Raw genomic sequence first — 24,443 nt, 5'->3', positions numbered from 1 at the left:
ATAATAATATTATGAAAATACTTTATTCAAAGCATCAATTGTAAGAAATAAAACTGTTTTGAGCAAATTACACAATTATAACATATTATAGGTAAACTATTAAAATATAAAAACAGGATTTCATGTAAGTACCATACCTATACACCTAAACATCTTTTATATAATGTAAAACAAATTTTGATCAAACTATTAATTATTCATTCTACAAAGTATTGTTTAATGCCATCATATAGAATAAATAATGCATTCAATTGACAGCCCCAACAGGTTAGGTTACATACCTGATATATCTTCATTAAAATATCATTTAAACGTGTCATGGTGTCATGGTTTAACCGTTGCTTTAAAATAACAGGATATGATGTTTGCGGATGATAAGTGTCTATATTTAACGTTCATCGTCAAAGGAGGCGGTTACAACCCGGTGAACAAAAAAATCAAAAAACACGAAGTCTTGCCAATGTTTTCAAACGACAGAGTGTGCATAAGATCCTGCGGTGCCGGTAAGGTTTCTAAACTAAATTATAACATTTTCGTAGTTGTGTTTTTGACTTGAGTGTGATTATAATATTATGTTTGTTTGCAGAAGAAGATTGGGAATCGGCCACCACCACGACTGCGCCGAAAGCGGCGTTCAACGTGGCCATCAAGTTGGTGAAATTGGGTGAAAATTTCATTGTGCCCCCGGCTGGAAGTCCCGACTTTGACGCCCTAGCCAACACGGTCACCAGTGGTTTCAAGAAGACCTTGACAAAATTGCCCGAATTCTACAAGATCAGCGTCGACGAGTTTTCTCAGTACGTGTATTATAATATTGTAGTACAGCGTAAAGTTCGCTTAAGACGCTTTCCCGCATAAGACGCTCTTTTGTGCTCGTCCCTCGAAGAGGGTCTTGAGCGAGTTTTACTGTATTTTTTACACAAATATTTTGATTATTTCATTACAATATTAACCGCGAGTGCGTTTTGAGTGCATTGTGTACCGAAGTATTATTTTCACCGAATGATCTTCATGTACCTATCCGAACATTGGCCGATTAACTATATATTATACCCGGCTTAGCGTTATATTTTATTTCACTGAGTGATTTTGTGTTTATTTTTATTACAGAGAGAACGACAACGTGGTTGCCAAAATGAGTGTCGAGTTAGACGAGAGTGGCGGTGGATCGCGCGGCCGTGCATTGGGAACGGACGAGGGTGCCGAACAGTTGGAGCGTGTTTTAAGGAGTACCGTAAACAGCGGCCACGTAGGCGCTCTATCGTTAGACCCTAAGTACTTTGTTTTCGAAGCAGCGCCACGTAAGTGATATGAAATATAATTTACATTTCATTAGTTAGGTACACCATTTTTATTTATTTTCAATTCAAAACTATCGATAGACGAAACGATAGTATATTATACACGTATATAATCTATAACAAAGCCGATTTCAGTAAAGCTTTGCTTTCGACAATTAAAACAGATAGTATGAATATTGAATAGTATATTCATTAGGTGATTGATTCGTTTATGAAAAGCGTTTATAATATAAAGTATTAGGTACCAGGTAATCGTTCACACCACTCACCCTTTTCCCAACTCTATTTGCAAGCTATATATTTTATTTCGTACATTCGATTATATAGGTACATTGTACAATATCGACATCGAAATAATTCAACTGTATAATATACTATTATTTTAAATATTATGATTTGCAGTGTCCAGTACGATTCCGTTAGAGGAACACGTCAATGACAGTATATTATTGTCCACGACAAAGTTGTGGATCGTTATAGGATGCATTTCCGCTTTGGTGTTTATTGCCATTGTTCAAGCTGGATGCACCATCTACAAGACAGCTCGAAGACCCCGACCAAACCACAAGGTAATTATTGTCACTGCCGTTGTCATGCATTTTTGAGTTTACGGTGACACACATTATTATTACCATGAATTATTATATAGACCATCATCATGTTTATATTATATTATGTAGTACATCCATATTAACGGCTTTCGTAGAGCTTTTACTTTATTATTGTTAGCTTTGTCGTATATAATATAACTAGGCTTATTGTATTCGTCAACATTTGGCGAGCTTGCAGTAATCGTATATAACTATAATTGTATAGCTGGTCTATTCGGTCCCGACTGGAGCTCAGGCCGCATATCGGCCGCCTGTCGACCCTTACAATATGTACACCACTGGTCATTGGGCGCCTATCCGAGCAGAACACGTCACACATCGTTACTAATCAAAATCAAAATTTAAAAATATATCGAAAATCAAAAAAAAAAAAAAAAAACACATAACGCATATCATATAAGTATATTACCCGGTGAGTCTGATCAATACTTCTTCTTTGTCTCTGTCTCTCTTTTCTTTTTGCGTGATATCCTTATTGTATATTATAACTTATATAACTCATAAGTCACGAAGACTGCATATTTTTATTAGTTTTTCATAATTTCATACTTTTGCAAACAAAGTAGGATTCAATTATTTTATATTTTTACCCATGCGTACTGATTCGATTTAAAAATAAAACTATTTAAAAAATGTCAATGTCATATATTTTTAGGAATAGAAATATTGATCTAACCAATGATATATACATCTATAACAATTAACAATCAATAAATTGATAATGATGTATGTATAATACAATAACCAACCAATTTTTTTTTTTGATTAATTATCATTATTCAATACTAACAACTTATGTTAGGTGATTAAATGTGAAACTTTTAATTATTTGATTTTATTTTTGCCCACACAATTATATAATAATAACAGGTTACACAGCAGCTTAAAAAAATTTAATTTTCACGTATTATGTAACTTAAAAATCTGGCCATGTGCCAATACAAGTAGCTAGACGCAGCTACTTAATGTTTTAACAAAAATAATTGAGTACCTACGTTTGAACTATTCGAAAAATAATAATTATGAGATATAAAAGGAATCACCCTTTGATATTTCACGCATGATCATAATATAATGGCTATTATCCTATTTTGTAGTCTTCTTACTAACTTTTTTCACTTAGTTATCTATCATAATATTGATTGTTGTGCCCTATGCATCTAGCATAGATTGAATCGTTAATTGTAATACGCGTATTTCATCGACTTTAATAATATTCACTTCGTATTCGGTAATAATTGTGTTCAAAAACGTCGATGTTTTTAAACTTAAAATATTTCGATAACTCGACTAACAATATAATAATACCTGCGATCGTGAAGTCATTTACTTGATTTTGCTCCGTCATTCATCCCCACTAATAATTTAACTCTGTCTTTGACTCCCGCACAATATATAATACAATATTACGCAGCTGGTGTTTTCTCACGTTTTATTCATATTTTTTTTTCATTCTATCGAGGTCTTTCAATAAATCCCCCTTTTTTAGATCTCTGAATTCTTTACAAATCATCGTTTTGTATATGCGTGCCTATTATATTCGTTTGATCGCTTTTTTTCTAGTAGTAGGTACCTAGGTACCTATAAGTTATTTTTTCCGAAACGACATTATAACTGCGTTTAATACATACTAATAGGTATTTTACATTTAAAACTACTATTTCGTTGGTTCAATGACAAATCATTACATAATAATAATAGCAATATTATACATATTCTACTCACTATGCACGTGAAATGTACCAACTTTTCGAACGTACAATATTATTATTATTATTATTTACTACCATTTTTTACTTTTCACACAAGAAGTTAACAATATTATGGTACAAATTGACGGAATAAAAATGTACCTATGCTTTCATAGAAAAGTGGTAATTATACCACCTATAACTACTACTCTGATAAAAAAAAAATTGACTTCATGTGGAATTTATCGCCGTAATATTATTATGATTGCGAATGTGGGTCGAAACGCGAATAAAAGTAGTACCTAGAATACGCCATCATTGTACAGAAATAGGCGGACACGTTTTTCCACCGTAGAACGATTTTCTTTTCTTAAACAAAAAAAACCGCTTGCACACTGCTCCTATTTTTATTAACATTATTATTACTGCCACTTACTATATTACTACTACTACTACTACCTCTATAATACTACATACACTCACACTATCACTACTATAATAATGTATAGCTATTTTACACTTATTATTATTATTTTATCTTGTTGTATTTGTAAATATTATATTATTCTTTTTATGCCGTTGCGAAATGTGACTATATTAATAATAATTGCTATATATATATAATATGTAATATGTATTATAGAAAATAAATCGGTGGTAAACCGCGGAGAGTGGTTTTGTTTGCGCCGAAATCAACCTTTAATAAAACGATAATAGAGGTCACCGTTTGACTTCGGTATCACATAATATTCCCATCTTCTCCCACGGCGTGGTGGAAAAAAGGTTGTTTTCGGCGCAAATTGTAGACTTCTCATGCTTATTATCACAAAAATTATTAAGACCCTGGTCGGTCTAAAGACCAAAGGCTTTTCGATGTAGTAACTTTAAACGATATCGTGCAATATGGAATCGTTACGCGTGAACTCAATTTTATTTAACAATCTTAAATTCTAAAAACTTGACAAAACTCGCGTCTCATAACTACCTCTAACCCTACACCAAACAAAAAAAAATAAAAAGAGAATAATATCGACGAGACAAAAAAAAACTATATTGATTTGACATTATAGGCAGGAGACTATAAGTTTGGTCCCCAAGAAAAATTTACGCAAAACTACGGTTTTGCCAGCGGATCGCATCGCATAACGATCGACGGCTGATCTATACATCGGAAAGCCCGCGGATATACACACGTTAATAATAATGACATATCTTTGAAATTTTACTATGGATTATCCAATAATTGCTTTAATTTTTGCGCGTGCTCAGGATCACGGCGGCGTAAATTCGGCCTGGAAGGATTATTCGTCTGGTGGCGGTGGCGGACCGAACACCAACTACGCGTTCGACCAGTACGACGGCGACGAGAAACAGTCACCGAGCTCGTTGAGCCACACGTCCACCATACCGCTGACCACAAAGTTGGTGTCGCACAACGGTGGCGGCGGCGGCGGTAACCATTACGCGGAATCGCGGTCGTTACACAGGCCTTCCGCTACCGCGGCGCAGACGGCCAACGGCGGCGGCCGTCACATGCACAGCCGCCCTCCGCCACCGCCCGGCCACCAGCAGCAGATGCACCACCAGGACAGGGCGGCGGGCACTTACTCGCTGCCCAGGCCCGCGCAACAGCCACCACACCACAATGGTGGTTACTACACGCAAAGGCCGCCCAACCGGACGTCCGCGGCGCACCACGGGCCGCCGCATCAGCAGCAGTCAGCCGGCGGGCCCGGAGATCAGCTCCAACCGGACTTTTACTTTATGCCGTCTCAGAGGAAGTACTCGGGCGAGGTGGTCAGGGTGTACGTGGACTACAACACGAACCCCAGGAAATGATCGCTTGTGCCTGTGTCTTATCATATAATACTTAGTAATAATAATCATTTTTGTAAATAAATATTCGACAAATTTTTTTATATATATTATATACATTATACTTGCGACACACACATACTCATATATTTAAATATATATATTATTATATATACGTTTAGTATCCGAGATATGTTTTAAATAATATTATGCGCTAGCCACTTTAATAATAGTATTTTAATATTGTTTATCGCGTAGGTACGATTCATCGTCATTATGAGGATAATATTACCACGGCATGAAATTTATCTCGATCCTATTTGGTTCGTTTTCGAAATCGGTCTCGGACAACATAACATATTATAAAATATTATATTTTAATATCGTTTTATTTTTTACAAATTGTGTGCCATTTCAGTCGACCGGTATAATATTACTACACGTATGACTAACCTAACGTATCGCTACTACAATTTACTGTCGACGCGATGTTAAAGATTTTCCTTTACGAGACAACTAAACTGCGCACAGATCAAAATCCATATTATATACTTACAGCCCATAATATTGTTAATGCCTTCTATATTTTTTTTTTTCGTGAAAATGTTACTATATGATAGTAAATGTGTGTGTGTATGTGTGTGTGTACATATTATGTATTTATAGACGATACATATATTATACGAACACTGACGCACGTTGTTATTTACGTGTCAAGCCACTACACATTGACTGTATTTTATTTTTATTATTATTTTAGATTATAATTTTTATTTTTTCAGTTTTATAGTCTATTTCGCAAAATAGTTAATGTAATGTAATACTATAGGCGCGTGTAATGTGTGAACAACACCGTAATGAATTTCAACAAAATATATAGTGCAAAACGTCGTCAATCGAATCAATATTATAATAAATTATGATTTAAGTATGTATAGAGTCTTAAGATATGTAGGTAGTTAGGATGTAAACTGTTTGCTCATTTAGTCAAAAAAATAACGAAATAAATATTATGGTTTTTAAGCATAGTGTACGAATCGTAGTATTATTACGATAAATATGTTTTTTTATAGAATGTAGGTAATATATCTGTTTGTACTTATTTATAGTTAGGCGAATACCATAGATAAACTATAGTGAATTAAATATCTAATAGCTAATATTAACATATTATTATAAATAGATATACATTATACTATATTATATATTATGATGTAACAATAATTTAACCGTAAAAGTACTACAACGACATAAGTCTATTCACGTCGAAAATATTTTCACTGTGCAATATCAATATAATATTATTATTATTATTATTATTATTATTATATTTACATATTATGTATGTCCTGTGAAACCGGAAAAATATTATAAGGCGTTAAATATGTTTTTATTCCGTGACTATTTTGTATATACACCGAAAGTGGCATTAAACTGTATTTCTGATGCTGTAAACTATATGCGTAGGTACGATGTAATAATATAATATAATATTATAGTTATTAAAAATCATTTATTTAATACGACTTTTTAAATTTTTTTTAACATAGATATTATGTTTTTGGGCTGGTTACTACCGATTTTTCTACCTGATATTTCTAACGTTTTGTATACATGATATGTTTCTACTACCTAAACTACACTAAAAAATTATCAATTTTTCTCAATTTTTCTTGCAGAGGAAAAATATCTAGCAGCATGCTACTTTTTGTTATACAAAGTACCTATAAGGCAACAATAGTCGATTTACATCGGTAGTTATAATGACCATAATGCATCAACAGAATAGATATTACATAACATGGATGTTACTATACCAGTTTGTATACCATGCAACAATTTTATTCACTATTTTGTATATTGTTCTTTATGCCAAAGACTATGTACCTATATATAGTTAGTTGATACAGTAAAGTAAAGCTACACAATATTTAACGGATAACGATTTTGATGAGAGAATTGTTTACGTTTATAATTTTTTTATAAAAATCGAATGTGAGCTTGAATTCATATTGTTGGTGAATTTTTAAAATGTTTTCAACGTTCAAAGTGTGTTCATTTTGATAATACTGTAAAGTCATTATTATTTTTTTTTCTTATATTTTATAATTATATACTTTATTTATATTTTGTTTTTACGCAAAAGCTCTATCATACATTTATGGCAATAACTAAAATCACATTGACCATAATAAACATAATGAGATCTGAGTATACTGCTTCAAACTTTCACCACTGTTCACACCTCTATACCAGACACTAAATTATGTAAGTATCGAAATCGATCATAACAATCACGTTATAGTAAAAAGGATATTAAATCGATGAACATAAAAAAATTCACTAATGGCGAAGCGCGCATGCCAAAACACCATCAAACTTAAAATAATTTTAACTAGGTAATGAGTAATGACAAAATTCAATAGTTTTTATAGATAAAACTAAAAAAAATATTTTTCATAAAAAAAAAATGATGAACATAGTTGATTTACATGATAATTTTATTTTGCATTGAACGTGGACAATTTAGTTTTTCAGCGATCACTACCGATAATACTGCAGATAATAAACTATCAACTCAGTTTGTTTTTAACGTCAAAGGTGTGTTACCTTTTGGTATTGAATACCAAATGTTGATTTTTATTTTTAAAAAGTATAACAGTGTCAGCATAAGTAACATATTGTAATATTATAAACTATGAACATACCTAGCTTGTGAATGGAAATAGCTGTGTGTAGACATATTCTCACAAACATATATACGTCACCAAATATTCCAGATAATAAATTATACCTGTATCATAATAACTTTAAAATTCGAAATAAACCGTCTTCACTTTGAAAATGATTACTTAAAGGTCCTTAATCATTTTTAGTCTGTTGAATGCATACAATATTAAATAACCTATGTACGAGAAAAAACAATACAAAATCATTATATTTGTTTTTATTATTATTAGTCTAACGGATGACTAACTTTGTTAAACATTGACAATATTCAACATTTTTTAAATGTGTTATCTAGTCTGCTTTTTTTTTCTCACGGAATCTATAAGAATAGTAATATGCAGTAGAACGTTAAACATTTGTATTAAATACTAAAAAAATTAATTAGCATGGACATTTTTAAATTAAATATTGAATATCTTAGATTTATTTTGTAATAAAATAAATAAATAAAATTGATACATTTTGTCCAAGAGGTCTAAAGTATGGTAATTTTCAGCTAAGTTTACAATTATATACTTAACTTACTATACTCGTTTAAGTATATACAGCACATATTGCCAACAAACATATTAATATAATATAGTATAATAACGTATTAGATTAAATACAAATGGTTGAGTCAATGTTTATTTAGAAACTTAATACTTATAATATGTATAATTCAACAAATTTACTCATTTTACTGGTATGAAAATGTGCAGTGCTGATACTACGCTAGGTGTGCAACTGTGCAGTAAAGAAGAACATGAAACTATATTATCCAGAGGTCGCCTTCAGTCTACACTTGGTCATTATAAAGCACATGAAATGCTTTAAAAAAGAAGTGGTTAGCCGTTAGATACAAAGCGTGTCACATAACATATAGTTGAATGGTTCATACACCTGACGTTTCCTCATCAAATTAGCCAACATCGATAATTTTAAGATTATTTTTCACGGCATTGGACATGAGATCGAAAAATGGAACCACAATACTGATGTACCTAAATTGCCTATGGATATCGCCGTGCTATCAATGGTCATAATATATTTTATTTTATTTCAAGCTACTGAAATAGTGAAATGCGTAAAAAAAAGGTGGGTAAGTGGATGTCGCTCTGCTGTACAGTAGGTTACAAGTGGATCACTGTAATGGATGGTGTTAAATTTGAATTCAATGATATAATATCATTGCATAAGAAAAACGATTCTGAGAAAAAACGGTCAGTCAGCCTATGATATTACCAAGTATATTTGATGATATTATTGTGAATAAAGTAATTTATATATAACCTATTTACGTGGAGCCTTGTTTTAAATTTTCAATCCTTAGCCATAAAAGTTAAACATTTTATACATTTTTAACTACAAAATAATTAATCCTTTTATGTATAAAAGAACAGGCCTTTTTTATGTACCAATTTTGTGACGACGCTATTTAACTTTTTTCCAATTTTTTTTCACAAAGTTGTTCCAAATACCTTCGTGAGTGTCACCACGTCACCCGATTTTCAAAATTTTGATTTTAAAGGGTTGTAATTGGCAAAAATAAATTTTTACGTGTAATTTGTATATCTATATTCATATAATAAATAACAATAGCAGTCGGCCGATAACGGGAAATACGGTACGGCACGGCGGTCCGAAGGTTTCCGTCAACCTGGACTCTGACCTTTTTTTTGTGTGTGTTATGAATTGTTCCGAGGCTATATAATAAAATATTTAATGAGTTGTATAGAAAACACTGACTAAAAATAATAATACATTTCTCTAAATACACTCTAAATGTAGTATACCAAGAGGTTTTGACTTAAACCATATTAGAATTGAGCAACTACGTATCATTTGTAAATATTCATAAAAAAAAGTTATATATAATTATAGAAACATTTTTTAATAACAATATGTGTATCAGAATCATTAGTATCATTTGTAAATACTATTATTATTATTTTTGTTGTCTTTATAATTCAGCAACTACTACTTTTTTAGCACTTGATAGCATTAAGTAAAATACATTTTTTCTTCTTTAAAACACAACAATTTGTGTTGATTTAAGAATTTAATTTTTATAAAACAAAAACTACACACGGGCGAAGCCGGGTAATTCAGCTAGTAAATTATAAATTTGATAAATGTTGTCAAAATTTGAACTTTAAATGCTTATAAAAAAAAAATTGTGCCTATGCATATTTAATATTTTTCAACTGCTATTAGAACGATATATCAGGAGCCTTATATTAAATTTTCACGCTTTTTTCCGACAATGTTTTAGACAATGTCCGTAAACAGCTCAAAATAAGTCAAAATATTTTCAACATTTTATGGTGTATAGAAAATGCTAATATAAACATTCAGTGAAATTTTCAAGTATCTACAGTCATTCGTTTTTTAATTACAATAAAATAAGAAAATTGTTACATGAGAAATCGAGTGAATATCAAATGTTGTAAAAATATAAATTTCAAACGCTCATAAAAATTGAATTTAAGTTTCTTGTAGACATTTTTTTTTGATAAAGGTAGACAAACTTATGAGTAATATTATATTACATTTTCAAATCTTGGATTTAAATAGAAAAATTTTTATGAATTCTTAACTCAAAATAATTTGCTAATTTTCGTGATTTTTCCGTATTTTGTCAACATTTGAACTTTAAATGCTTATAAATAAAAACTGTGACTAAGGATTTTTAATTTTTTTCATCTGCCTTTGAAACAATAACCTAGGAGCCTTCTATTAAATTTTCAATCATATTTGATATTCACTCGATTTCTCATGTAACAATTTTCTTATTTCATTTTAATTAAAAAACAAATGACTGTAAATACTTGAAAATTTCACTGAATGTCTATATTAGCATTTTCTATACACCATAAAATGTTGAAAATATTTTGATTCTTTTTGAGCTGTTTACGGACATTGTCAGTTTTCAATTTTTTTAGTTTTTTCTATAAATATAAATAAAATTTTATTTGTTGGGTAAAAAGCGTGAAAATTGAATATAAGGCTTCTGATATATCGTACTAATAGCAGTTAAAAAATATTAAATATGCATAGGCACAATTTTTTTTTTTATAAGCATTTAAAGTTCAAATTTTGACAACCTTTATCAAATTTATAATTTATTAATTATTTTGTAGTTAAAAATGTATAAAATGTTTAACTTTTATGGCTAAGGATTGAAAATTTAAAACAAGGCTCCACGTAAATAGGTTATATATAAATTACTTTATTCACAATAATATCATCAAATATACTTGGTAATATCAAAGGTTGACTGACCGTTTTCTCTCAGAATCGTTTTTCTTATACAATGATATTATATCATTGAATTCAAATTTAACACCATCCATTACAGTGACCCACTTGTAACCTACTGTACAGCAGAGCGACATCTACTTACCCACATTTTTTCATATGCTATTTATATTATTAAATATAGATAATATATTAATGTATTATATTTTATCATTAATTTACGACACAATTATAGTTTAATAGTAACAACTTCGCGAATACATCAATAATTGACAATCTGCAGCGATTAGTATCGATAATAATTTTATGGGGGACGGAGTGGCCGTCCCGGGTTCGATTCTCGGCCATGGGTGGCATTTTTTTTCAAGCAAGTCACAGTGTCCGGAGAACAAGTGCCGCCATCCCCCGTCCGGGCATAACAGATACCTACAGGTGCCCAAATCAAAAATTCTGCCAAAACAAACACACACGTGTTCCTCCCCCTTCCAACAAAAAACCTACAAACAAAAAACAAAAATAGCTAATGGTCTTAGTTGCCAGGCTCAAGCTCAATAATAAAAAAAAATAAATAATTTTATCTAAAAATAAAAAGAAGAAATTAATTATTACAGCAATTAATATTCTGCACATAAATATACTAAATGCTTATATACAACGATTTATAAATTAGCGTTATTTATTCAATTTAATTATATTGAAGGTAAAATGTCGAATTAAACTTAAAAATACAATTTAACTAAAATACATAATCTTATAGATTAGTTTTTACTAACACATCAGTGTTGTGGGATATTCTGTTATTAATAATGTCAAGAGTCTAATTACCAAAATATGATCTAATATAAAGATATGTTCACCTTCGGACAACATGTCACTATACTTAGCTCGGTCATAGCCTACAACCAGATCCCACCCAACCAAATTTACATATAAAAAGAGAAAGCTAAGAAGGAACACTAGTCAATAATCACTCATCGTTTCTTATTTCACCACTTTACTGATCTCCGTGTGCATTCTATAATAGGTAGTGTTAGTGTTTATATTTCTAATCTAAAATATTAAATGTACCTATGGTTTTCATTATTGTGATTAACACCTTCAAATTGATTAATCTTAAGTTTTTAATATTTTTTTAGGGTGCTACATACCTACATAAATTTAAATTTTTAAATTTTAAGTATAAAAACATTTTAAATTATAATTTTTAAAATAATTTATTATAATATAGGTAAAATAGGTACAATTGGGAATTCAGATTATATGGACTGGGCTTGCTACTATAATATATAACACGTCATAATATTTATTATAGATATATTGTGATGAATAAAATTCTACGTTGGACGTTGGTTTACTGCCTTATTGCTATAATAATAATAATAATAATAATAATAATAATAAAAACGTTTAAAAAATTGACTAAACGATAATTACTGATAATTATGTTATGTTATAATCACATTCTAAAATATATTAACATTAGACCTAATAATAAATTATATTATATTTTATAAAAATTTGTAAGTAATTTACTTCTGTAATTACAAATGTGTATTGCTGCATGTAAAAAGGTCCCAGCCCGTATAATTAAAATAAAAATAAAATAAAATTTTTTAGAGTTAGGTGATACTTTATGAAAATATTATCGCGTAGAGCATAATTATTATAGAAACATCACTTATCAATGGAGTTAAATGTGCAGTGATTGGCAGTGTTGGTGGCTTGTTATGATTTTATATTTATTTTAATTTAAAAAGAAAAAATACTTATTTTGATTTAGGTGGGTGCCTATAATATTTGTGAAGATTTAGAGGTAAATGAATCAGAGAAATCAGCAAGTTAAAAAAAAGTTTGATAAGTAATTAAATTGCATAATATAGATAACATGAATTCAATCCACAAAAATTTCAGGAAAGTCTTTACTATTCAGAGTCCGGTTTGGGTCTAGTGGATTGTCTTTAAACGGGCGACCTGCGCGCAGAGATTGGAACCAAAAATAAAAATACCGGTATTTAAACGTAATCTGTGCAAGACCCCTTTTTTGATTTTCTTAGGATCCTAAAACGATATAGGTTAGTAGAGAATTTTTCAGTTCCAAAATTATTTGGTTTATTTATTTTGGTAATATTAATTAGTTCATTGAATTTGGTTGTAAATGTATATGTTACCGGCAATGATGTAAATTTGATAATAATGTAAATGCTATCAATATTATAAATTTCTAACATAAGTAGTCGATATCGTCAAATATCGTAAAATATTAAAAAGCAGTAACCTTTCCAATTTGTATAGGTACCTTATAAAAGAAAATAATATTTATAGTTATTGTTTGTTATTCAAATATACATCAAAAGGCAATGTTCGTATGTTTGTAGCTTATATAGACTCAACTACTAAAATACTAAAAATTTTTCAATATTATAAAACGTTCATACGAATAAACGGAGAAGAAAACACAAACGCCAATACCACACTACCTATGTGTGTGATAACTGATAAGAAATTCTATATTTTAGGGCATATTTATTTTACAATTAAAACGATTTTTATGGTTAAATTTCGACAAATGGACAATACTATTATAGTTATTATAATTTCGTCATAATCGCGGCAGTTGTTGCAACTTAATAATACTATTCAAACTGTGCTAGGTATACGGTCCGACGCGATTACAATGTATACATTTATTTCTCTCGACACTCGGTCAGGGTCGACTTGGCAGCACAATCTAGACGTTTTCTTTTCTCGTGGTTTAAGAAAAATATATATAATATTAAATTTGAAAATGGACCAGCGCCACTCTTCTGTACTATATACGTGCGATAATACCTATAATACACAGATGCCAATCGTATAATATATTGTGATTCAATTATCACAACCAACTACTGGTAAGTGCGGTACCTAATACTAATTCGACGATTATTATTTTTATTATTATTATAGACTGGTATATTATTATTGTGAGGTATACAGTATTACTACTACCTATATTATGGTTACTGTGTTCATTTGCTCTGCTCCTACCAGTTGCTGCAGTGACCGCGGAAAAATGTGCATAATATTATAATATCGACATAAACACGCGTGCTACGCCGAACGCAATCGAATCTTCTCGCGTCAAATAATTAACAATAGTTGTACTATTTATTGTCTGTGTTTATATATATTATATGTATTGTGTGACACAATATATAATATTGCAACGCACATAATAATATTCTTACGCGAGTTCTTGAGGCCTATCCACACGCACAATATGCATAGGTATATATAATTAATAAGTATTGTAATATATTATACGTGAAAGCATGCGACGATGACCTAGGCTAGTATATTATATGACTAATATAGATCATCTCAATCCATACTTGAAATAGCTGCATAGTATACCGTGACATTCCCTCGAAGTCTTCTTCGCGCCCGCACGGCCGGATCTGCACGCACCTGCAACAATATAATATCCACGCACAATAATTAATATATTATTATACAATACAGACTACAGTGATAGTGCGATAAATATTGTATTATTATAAATTGCCAATCGGTACGTATATTGTATTGCATAGATTAAGATCAGTATTCAGTGGTCTCTAACATGTGAATAAGGGCCCGCGAACCATATGTGAATATTATGTGGTCTATATTATTAGAGAGTCAATTCCACTGTTTTACACTTATTTTTGGCAAACCCTGAGTTATTTCATTAGGTATTATAAAAAAAAAAAAATACTTGTCAAATTAATCTAAACATATAGTTAAGTATTATAGGTGATGTAAGCAATTTCTATTTTTAATTCGCAATACTTTTCAAAAGCATTGGGAAAAACAAAAAATAAATTAAGGAAAAGCGAGAATATTTACTCGAAACCAGTTTTCGACAAAATCAATTTTTGTTTTTCAGGTTGAACACAAAAACAAATTACCGTAAATATTACCTTTGAATCAATAACAATATTATAAATAAAATAAAATATGTACGTATCTCGATTAAGTTTAATTAAAGTTACAACGTTACGATGTGGGAGTTTACCAATTGCGTATAATATGATCTTTTCAAGTATCAATTACGCTCATAAAATTTTAGGATCTATAGACCAATTGTGTTAGGTCATTTTACGGGTCAATAGACCAAATTAGGCTTGCTCATTTTCAGGGTTGATATACTAATTGTTGGAAACGGTTCATATTGTAATATTAAACCACTCACACGAATACTAAACAACTAACAAGGTATATTTTTATTTGTACACTTTTTGATTGTTTAAATTCTGTAAATATACTGAGCGAATTATAAATAAATGTAAATATTGTACATATAAAAGTATCTAGTATTATATCATCATTGTGGCAATAAGAAAATATGTTCGTAACGTACCAATTAGGTCAATAAATAGGTAGGTACTTACCTACCTAACGACAAATTATATTGAAACTTGTTTTCGTCTAGCATTCAAATTCATACATAAGTTCGTTGATAATAATTAAATACCCCACAAGAGCATAGATAATATTATAGAATATTAGAAGAATGTAAACTATTAACAAATTTTATGTTTTTCAAAAACAAAAAAATATTTAACTAGTTCCACAATAATCAGTTTATCAAAAGAAATTTTAATTTTGAATTTATAAATTATTTTTATTATATAATATAAATTAGTATGCAACTAAAATTAAAACTAAAAGGCCAGCACAAATTGACATATTGACGTTAAAAATAAGAAAATAAGCTAAAATATCGGCTAAATAATTGAATATTTGGAAATTCACAATATTTTTTTAAAGTTCAAATGTTGACAAAACACGTAAAGATCACGAAAATGTGCAAATTATTTTGAGTTAGAAACTCATAAAAATTTTACTTTTTAAATCTAAAATTTGAAAATGTAATACGAGATTCCTCATAAGTTTGTCTACATTTATCAAAAAAAAAATGTCTACCAGGATATCAAATTAAATTTTTATGAGCGTTCGAAATTAAAATTTTTACAATATTGGATATTCACTCGATTTCTTATGTAGCCAGTGGTGTAATTGCGGGGAGGGGGGCAAAAGTATCAGTCCCCCCCCCCAAATAATCCACATTTAAAAAGTATTGTTAACAAGACTGTTACATAAGATTATAATATTAAAATATTTGTTTCCTCAAATTACTTTATAAAAGTTTATATTTGTTTTAGGTTTCTCTTGTTGAATAATATTATATTCTTGAAATCGCGATTATGACTACAGGAACGGCTGGAACGGGAGGTTAATTTTATTTCCTCCCTATATTTTTATCCAGTTACGCCACTGCATGTAGCTATTTATCTTATTTTGTTGTAATTAAAAAACAAATAGGTAACCGTAGATACTTGAAATTTACACCATGTGCTTATTTTATCAATTTCTATACTTGATAAAATTATTTTGTCTCATTTTAAACTGTTTACGGATAGTTTCAATTTTCAATTTGTTTATTTTTTTTTTCTATAAATGTCAATACAATTTTATTTGTTGGGTCAAAAAGCGTAAAAATAAAATACAAGGCTGCTGATATATTGTTGAAATAGTAGTTGAAAAAAATTAAAAATACAAACTCGCAATTTTTTTTTAAGCAATTAAAGTTTAGATTTTGGAAAAATGTATCAAATTTAAAAATAATTTTGTAACTAAAAATTTATATTCAACTTTTATAGATAAGTATTGAACATTTAAAATAAGGGTTCACGTAAATAGGTTATTTATAAATAAATAAATTAATAATAATATCATAAAGTAGGTATGCTTAGTAATATAATAAGCTGACTGAACGTCTTCGCAAAGAATAATTTTTCTTATATAATAATATTATATCATTGAATTAAAATTTAACACTATCTATTACAGTGACCAACTTGTAACCTACTGTTCAATAGAACAACACTCACTTTCCCACTTGCTTTTTTTTTTATTAATATCTTTAGGCTGCGTCTAAAAGTTTGTAAATAATAAATAATTATTAGGTAATTGGTAGACCACCCCCCCCCCCTCAGAACATTTTATTATGAAGTTAAATCGTTAGTAAACACAATAGGTATACATAGAAAAAAAAATATTACAATAATATTTACCCACAACATACTTACCTATACTACAACGCGGAAAAACAGCAGTGGGAATGTAGTAATAGGCCCGAATAGGGTAATAGGGCTCGACTTTTGAAGCAAATGCTTTTTGGGCGAGGAGTGTGATAAAAAGATGGTTCTTATATATCTAATTATACTTTTGTATCATTCTGATTGCATTAAAGTAAACTTTATTTATCTTTTTTTTTAAATTTGTTTTTTCTTTAGTAGGTATATATCTACATTCAGTAGCGTATTTAGAATTTTGCTGTCCTGGGTGGCTGGGTACACATTTTTTTTAATACCCTTTCCCCTCCCCCGGTTTTTTTAGTGGCAATTTTTCTCACCCATCAAAAACTTACAACACATATAATATGGTAATAGTATCATGCAGTATAAAAATCTATTTAGTGGACCAGAATGACGTAGAACATCGGAGGTATTCTCAGTACTAAAGAATAACAAAATAATCAAAGCAAATTGTAAAATGTATTAGGTAATTTTTTTATTATATATTATATAATATATTATGTAATATATATTATTATTATTATTATTACTGTCGGTATCGCTATTTGTCGGGATTTTACATGTCGGTATAACAACTGTCGGGATTTCGACCCAGACCCATTTATAACATTTTGAATATACTAAAAATTAATATTTCTTGAAAAAGACCGATAATGGCTGCATAATCAAATATGGCCTTATGGCTTATTGCATTAAAATCATGGTTAAAATCAATATAAATATTTATAGAAAACGGCCAAATCGTCCAATGATAATAATTTATAGCTTATAATTTAAAAATATATCATTAACCTACAGTTATTATTTTTTTAATTACACCAAACAATCAAAATCAATTTTGTCAAAAAATTGTGAATTGTTTAAAAATTTCCGTTTTTCGTTAATTTTTTTTTGTTTTTCTCGTCGTTTTCTATAATACTGGGATATTATCAACTAGATTAACTTTCTTACTTGAAAAGAAGTTGAAGTTGAAAATCGAAGCATTATTTCAACTATTTATCGTGTGTATAGACACACAAAAAAAATCATCACACTTTATTATAAAATCATTGTCTTTATTGAGCAGAGCGCTCAGAATCTAATAATATTATTAATGAAATACAATAATTATTATAATATTATTGTCGTCAGTACCTAATTATTTATTGTTAGAAAAGTATGTCAATATACTATAGTTACCTATAGGTATCCATACTTTATAGTTACCTAGGTAGTTAATCAAATTATTAATGCAATATAATTCCATATCTTAAAATATTTATTGTTTTTATAACAAAATACTATTTCTCGTAAGTCTAAGTTTTTAAAAAGTACATAATCAAAATTACAAGAAATTTTCGAATACAATTCGTTATACTTATATTATGTGGTTAAAGATAACTTGCAAAATTACTGTAGTATGTAAGCTATTAAATATTTAAAATGCTCTCATGTACAATATATAATTTTTTTATATACTCTTGTACTGACAGTACGATTTTACTAACATCATAGACCACAAAAAATGTTTAGTTTAGGCACAGAACAATTAATAGGTATTCGACGACAAACCAATACGCTGGCGTATTATCAGATATTCAGATGTGGAGATTGATTGCACAGAATGGCTTTGTTTATATTTAAATATTAATTGAATGTTTTGTTGACATTGATTTGCCAAACTGCCTATCAATGTAAATCTGATTTCAAAAAAAAAGCTCCCACAAAAATTTGGTGACCCCAAAATTGCTGCTTGGGGCAATTTCCCCCATTTCGCATCCCCCCCCCCTAAATACTCCACTGCCTACATTTTTCCATAGACCATAATGTTTGCGTAAATTTCACATATTTATATATCTAATTGCATTTTATTGTCCTACCTATACTATAGGTATCTTATTGCCAGAAATAAGTAAAATTTGGAAAACGTCAAACCGGAAACTGTTTAGGTTTCGTTTAACGGTTTTGCTGTACTTACCTTATATAGGTAGGTATTGAAGATAAAATTAAATTTAGTATTTTAGTACGTTTAGTATCTATAATATAGTAAAATTGTAATGTTATCGATTGTCCATAAATATTAAATATATAAGTACATGCTACGGTTCGTCAATAACGTCGCATAATACTTTATATAATATTACTTATAAATAACCAACTATTAATAACTAATAAGTTATAACTATACCTAATTAATGTGTTACAAAGTATAAATTCGGTATTTCAGCCTGCTAGGTCGTCTACTCGTCCGTCCGAATCCGACTTTCTCGTGTCGAGTCGAAAGTTGAACTCAGAACAACCGAAAATTTGCCGGTAGATCATGGTTAGTAAATGATACCTACCATGTTTACAACGGCCAATCAGAATACGATAAAGACATACGAGGTGATGACCATTAGACTATAGTTATCTTTATACTTTAACGTTTGTACACATCATGAAGATCGTAGATAAATTGAATAATAATATTAATATTTATTATGATTATAGATTGTTGTCACGGACTAAGATATACCTTAGTAGGTATACGGTATACCTTAGTCTGTGATTGTTGTTCACGATAATAGGTACTATAATGGTAATAAAATATTTAAATATATCTTACGTACGTTTAATATTTACTAACAACGTACGCATTAGGTACAACTTACTGTGTACATTCGACAAATAAATAAACATAAAATGATACGTCATAATATAGTCAAAATTATACAAATGTTTTGCAGTCTATTAGGCAGCTAAGGTGTAGATAATAATCGACGTGTGCATTACATAGAGTAATATTACCATAGTCTATGGTGCATTACTGCATTGAAATATTACAGAACACTTTCCGGTCCCCACCAGGACCGCGGTACCAGAATAGACGTGCGAGGCGGCCAGCGGTGATACCATTCCGGCAGCGCTAAACACGGTTACGGTCGCAGTGAGGTCACCGTTCAACATATGTTTAGATAACAAAGACCAGAGATAACGGCGATGTTATTGTTGTACTGAATGATTTTCCCAGAGCCGTCCGTACGCGTATACCGCATTACCGCATACGCCGTATAGTAAGTTGATGTAGTGTACTACCTAGCGAACGATATCAAAGTATAAACCCGTCTACATAAATTTAATGAATAAAATTCATAATATCTCGTGAGTTTTCGCCAGTGTCACCGTCGAGTCGAAATTTTCCCGTCTCCGAAAACACGGTTGTCGAGACGACGTTCGCGTACAGGGAAATCGGTGGACCCGTCATCGGCCAGCTAGCCATTGTCTCCGTGAGGTTATGCGACAGACGACCGACGCGGAATCCGTCTTCAACTGCTAAATAATCGAACGTGACCACCGCCATGTCCAAGACGTCCGGTTCGGCCGCGTCCGGCTCGTCGTCGTCGTCGTCGCAGCAGCAAGTTTCCGGAGTCGCCGCTGTGCCAGCCGAGGACAATTTCGACTTTCTATTCAAAATCGTGCTTATCGGTGACTGCGGCACTGGCAAGACGTGCGTCGTTCAGCGGTTCAAGAGTGGCACATATGCCGAGAACCAGGGCAACACCATCGGCGTCGACTTTTCCATGAAGACCATCAAGATCGACGGCAAGAAAGTCAAAGTAATTAATTTGTATTTCCGTCTGTGATGCCTTGCAGCCGTGCATAGGTGTCTGTAATAATGACAATGCCTTAAGGCGTACTTACAGTAGTTTTGTGTTACAGCTCCAGATATGGGACACGGCTGGTCACGAGAGGTTTCGAACGATCACGCAGAGCTACTATCGCTCAGCTAATGGGGTCCTACTAGGTAAATCTCATCAACATCCCTATACAGTACGATTCACCACTTTGTCATTATAATATTATCATGTCTTACAGTGTACGACATTACAAAACGTGCTACTTTCCTAAATCTACAGAGATGGGTCGAAGAAGTACGTCGGTATACTTCGTCTAATGTCTTGCTCGTATTGATTGGTAAGTTTTTATACTGAAATCTGTTTTTTATAGTGAGTATTACACTTATGTGGTGTTCCTTCATTTCATTGCAAATAATTAATCGAATTAAAATTTACCAAACAATAGGTATTTAATACTATTTATTGCAATTTACAGTATAGTGTACTTAATGTACAGTACAGGTGCTATTTGATTATTAATAAGTATAAAATGCATGGATAGGTAATTAATAAAACATAATAATAATAGGTAATCCAAAATTAAACCTACAAACTTCCAATAGTATATTAGATGTATACATATTTTAGACTTTAAATGTCTTAAGTTTGCAATATTGGAAATTCTTTGCAATCAATCAATGCGTATACCTTTTAAGTTATCTTAATAGTATGACCCACCCTGTAACAACTTCACTTACATAGTTACATATTCAATCTATGTAGGTAACAAATGCGACCTGGAGGAGAACCGCCAGGTGGAATTATCTGAAGCAGATGCAATGTGCGAATACTTTCCTGAACTATTGTCTGTGCTAGAAACGTCGGCTAAGGAAAATAAAAATATTGAAGAAGCATTTGTCACAATTGCTTCTGAACTTAAGGTAAGTGTTAGAATTGTATTTGTTGTCAACTGGCCATTCAATAAGAATTTTTACAGAGACGTCATGACCAAAGTGCTCATATTGAAGATGAACCAAATCCTGTCATCAACTTGAGTGAAGGCGAAAATGTTCAAAAATGTAAAGGCTGTACGTTGTTATAAACTAACATTTCAACACGGTACAGTAGAACAAATCAATATTTGATCATTATTATTCTAAAACCCGATGACGAACTTGTATAATTAATTAATTATGCGTTCATAATCTTGTGGTAACACACTTGTTTAATGTGAAACATTTAAAGTTTTATTTAGATTGTATTTAAAAATAAAAATTTATGAATATAGGGACAGATCATCCCAAAATTTATGTACACGTTTATGATCCGCGTTAATACTGTATTTAATTTTATCTTTCTTAACTTGCAATAATTATTCATGTACTTGAACCTCACTTTGTTAATCATTCAATCATGTACTGTAATATAATATTAAATAAGATTCTCGAATAGTTTTATGGGGGACCATGGTCATAAGTGTTTTTTTTTCAAGTATCTTGCAAGGTCCACAGGTGTATCTAACATTGAAATTATTTTTATCAGTAGACAGTATAATATTGTATCAATGATGGTTTTTATTTTGTTAGCCACTATCGTATTTTAGGATATTATGTTTGTGATATTATTCATACAACATTTATGTATCCCGTATCGATATTCTGTAAATAGATATATGTCCATATCGAGAATTTTAGCAATTATCTTTTTTCTTCTGTTTAATTATATAATTTACAAATGATGATTTGAATTGATTTTATTTATTATAATATATAATATGGTTTTTTTTCTTCTTAAATTTGATAAATATGTCTGTATGATAATTGATTATATATATTTATAAGCATATAAATACTTATAAAAGTATGCACACATTTGTATAACATTATTACCATCTTATGTAAAAGCACCTCTAATAAAACGGTGAAGGTATTTGAATATTATATTTTTTTTTATTATTATGTGTAGTGAGAGTAGGGAAATATTAATAATTATATTATAATATACTTATACTAATAACTAGTCACGTAAAAAATGTATGAAATATTTTATTGTAGCAGTTCCTTTCGATGGTTAACAAATGTTTATGATGATGATAATTTCCCCCCTACAAAAATGTGATTTATAATGTTTTACGTGAGATGTGTGGTGGAAATTTGTATGTACAATATGTATCTAAAAAAAATTATTATTGTTTAACTTTTTCAACTTTATAGATGTTTTATTATCAGTGCCTAGCTATTTTTTAATTCTAAAATATTTTGTTTTTTTAAAAAAAAATTATCTCAAATTTTTATTATTATTTTTATTTATTTGTATTTTATTATTTTTTTACCAATGTCTATATTTGTTGTATACCTGTAATAGTCATGTGTGCTTTTGTGTTTTACTTGTACGGAAATGGTCGCTCTTAATAATCAGAAAAAAAAAGAATTCAAATGAGGGCTCGAGGCGGGGAAATTACATAATATTATAATAATTGTCTTTTTACATTAATATTACAATATTTAATTATATTGTACGGCTAACAATAAAGAATTTAATTTTTTTTCTTTATTAAATACTAAAATACTAGAATACTAGATTAATGTCTAATTTTTTAAACTTAAATCATTTAGACGAAATTGGTGATTATATATTATTATCATTATTTTAAATATTCTTGCTCACTTAAGAAAAAAATTTTACTTTCTTTCCCTACCTCACCTTCCAATTGTATAGGTCACTATGATACACTTGTTATCTATATAATGGCCAATCGTAATTTTATTATTATAGGTATACATATTACATTGTTTAGTATACGCACAATCAATGAACATTTACATCCGTATCAATTAAACAAAATAATATTTTTTATTGTATTATTGCTGTTATTATTATTATTAAATATCATTAATTCATTACAATAATTATTGCACAGCTTTGATGCTCTACATAGAATGACTACAACAAATGTTGTTTATGATTTTAAAGCTCGTTTATAATCTTTTTGGAGTAAAATCACAATGAATGCAAATCATCTAAAAACTAATTTAACATGTTTATAGAATATTATAATATAAATAAAAAAGAATTCTTAATAATATATTTTAGACTATTGTAATGTGATATATGCATATCTTGTAATAATAACTAAAATGATTGTGAAGAGACAGTTTTTAGGGAATATCATACATGAAATGTAAACATAATAACTAATAAGATGATGGTAAATGATAATGATATTATATACTATGATAATATATTGTGTAACAATTATAATAATACTATATTTTGATATTTTGTAAATCAAATTTGTTAACATTGGCAATATATTATACTGTATCGTTTATGATCATTCAAAACAAATTATGGTGAT

The 24,443-nt window shown here is 29.9% G+C and overlaps 2 protein-coding genes across 3 annotated transcripts in view; both read left to right on the top strand.

Annotated features, from left to right (window-relative positions):
- Positions 1-6,941, top strand: part of LOC132937981 (uncharacterized) — a 48,476-nt gene extending 41,535 nt beyond the window's left edge. The window contains exons 15-20 of one of the 2 annotated variants that reach the window (XR_009663862.1): positions 356-503; positions 587-797; positions 1,111-1,301; positions 1,704-1,870; positions 2,118-2,324; positions 4,873-5,012. Coding sequence is in view for 1 of the 2 variants with exons in the window: in XM_061004623.1 (XP_060860606.1) it covers positions 356-503; positions 587-797; positions 1,111-1,301; positions 1,704-1,870; positions 4,873-5,442 (1,287 nt within the window). In the remaining variant the exon portion in view is untranslated. Of the gene's footprint in view, positions 1-355; positions 504-586; positions 798-1,110; positions 1,302-1,703; positions 1,871-2,117; positions 2,325-4,872 lie in introns of both variants that reach the window. The other variant, XM_061004623.1, reaches the window with a different exon arrangement.
- A 13,545-nt stretch (positions 6,942-20,486) lies between these two features.
- LOC132939195 (ras-related protein Rab-43) lies at positions 20,487-23,946 on the top strand. The gene is made up of 5 exons (XM_061006251.1): positions 20,487-21,085; positions 21,189-21,273; positions 21,345-21,443; positions 21,869-22,026; positions 22,083-23,946. The coding sequence occupies exons 1-5, from the start codon at positions 20,828-20,830 to the stop codon at positions 22,185-22,187; spliced, it is 705 nt and encodes a 234-aa protein (XP_060862234.1). The 5' UTR covers positions 20,487-20,827; the 3' UTR covers positions 22,188-23,946.
- The last annotated feature ends 497 nt before the right edge of the window (positions 23,947-24,443 follow it).

The sequence above is a fragment of the Metopolophium dirhodum genome, chromosome 2 (genome assembly GCF_019925205.1).
Source record: "Metopolophium dirhodum isolate CAU chromosome 2, ASM1992520v1, whole genome shotgun sequence".
In the NCBI taxonomy this organism is placed as follows: Eukaryota; Metazoa; Arthropoda; class Insecta; order Hemiptera; family Aphididae; genus Metopolophium; species Metopolophium dirhodum.
The sequence above is the reverse complement of the archived record's forward strand: the minus strand, read 5'-3'. Positions and strand labels throughout refer to the sequence as shown.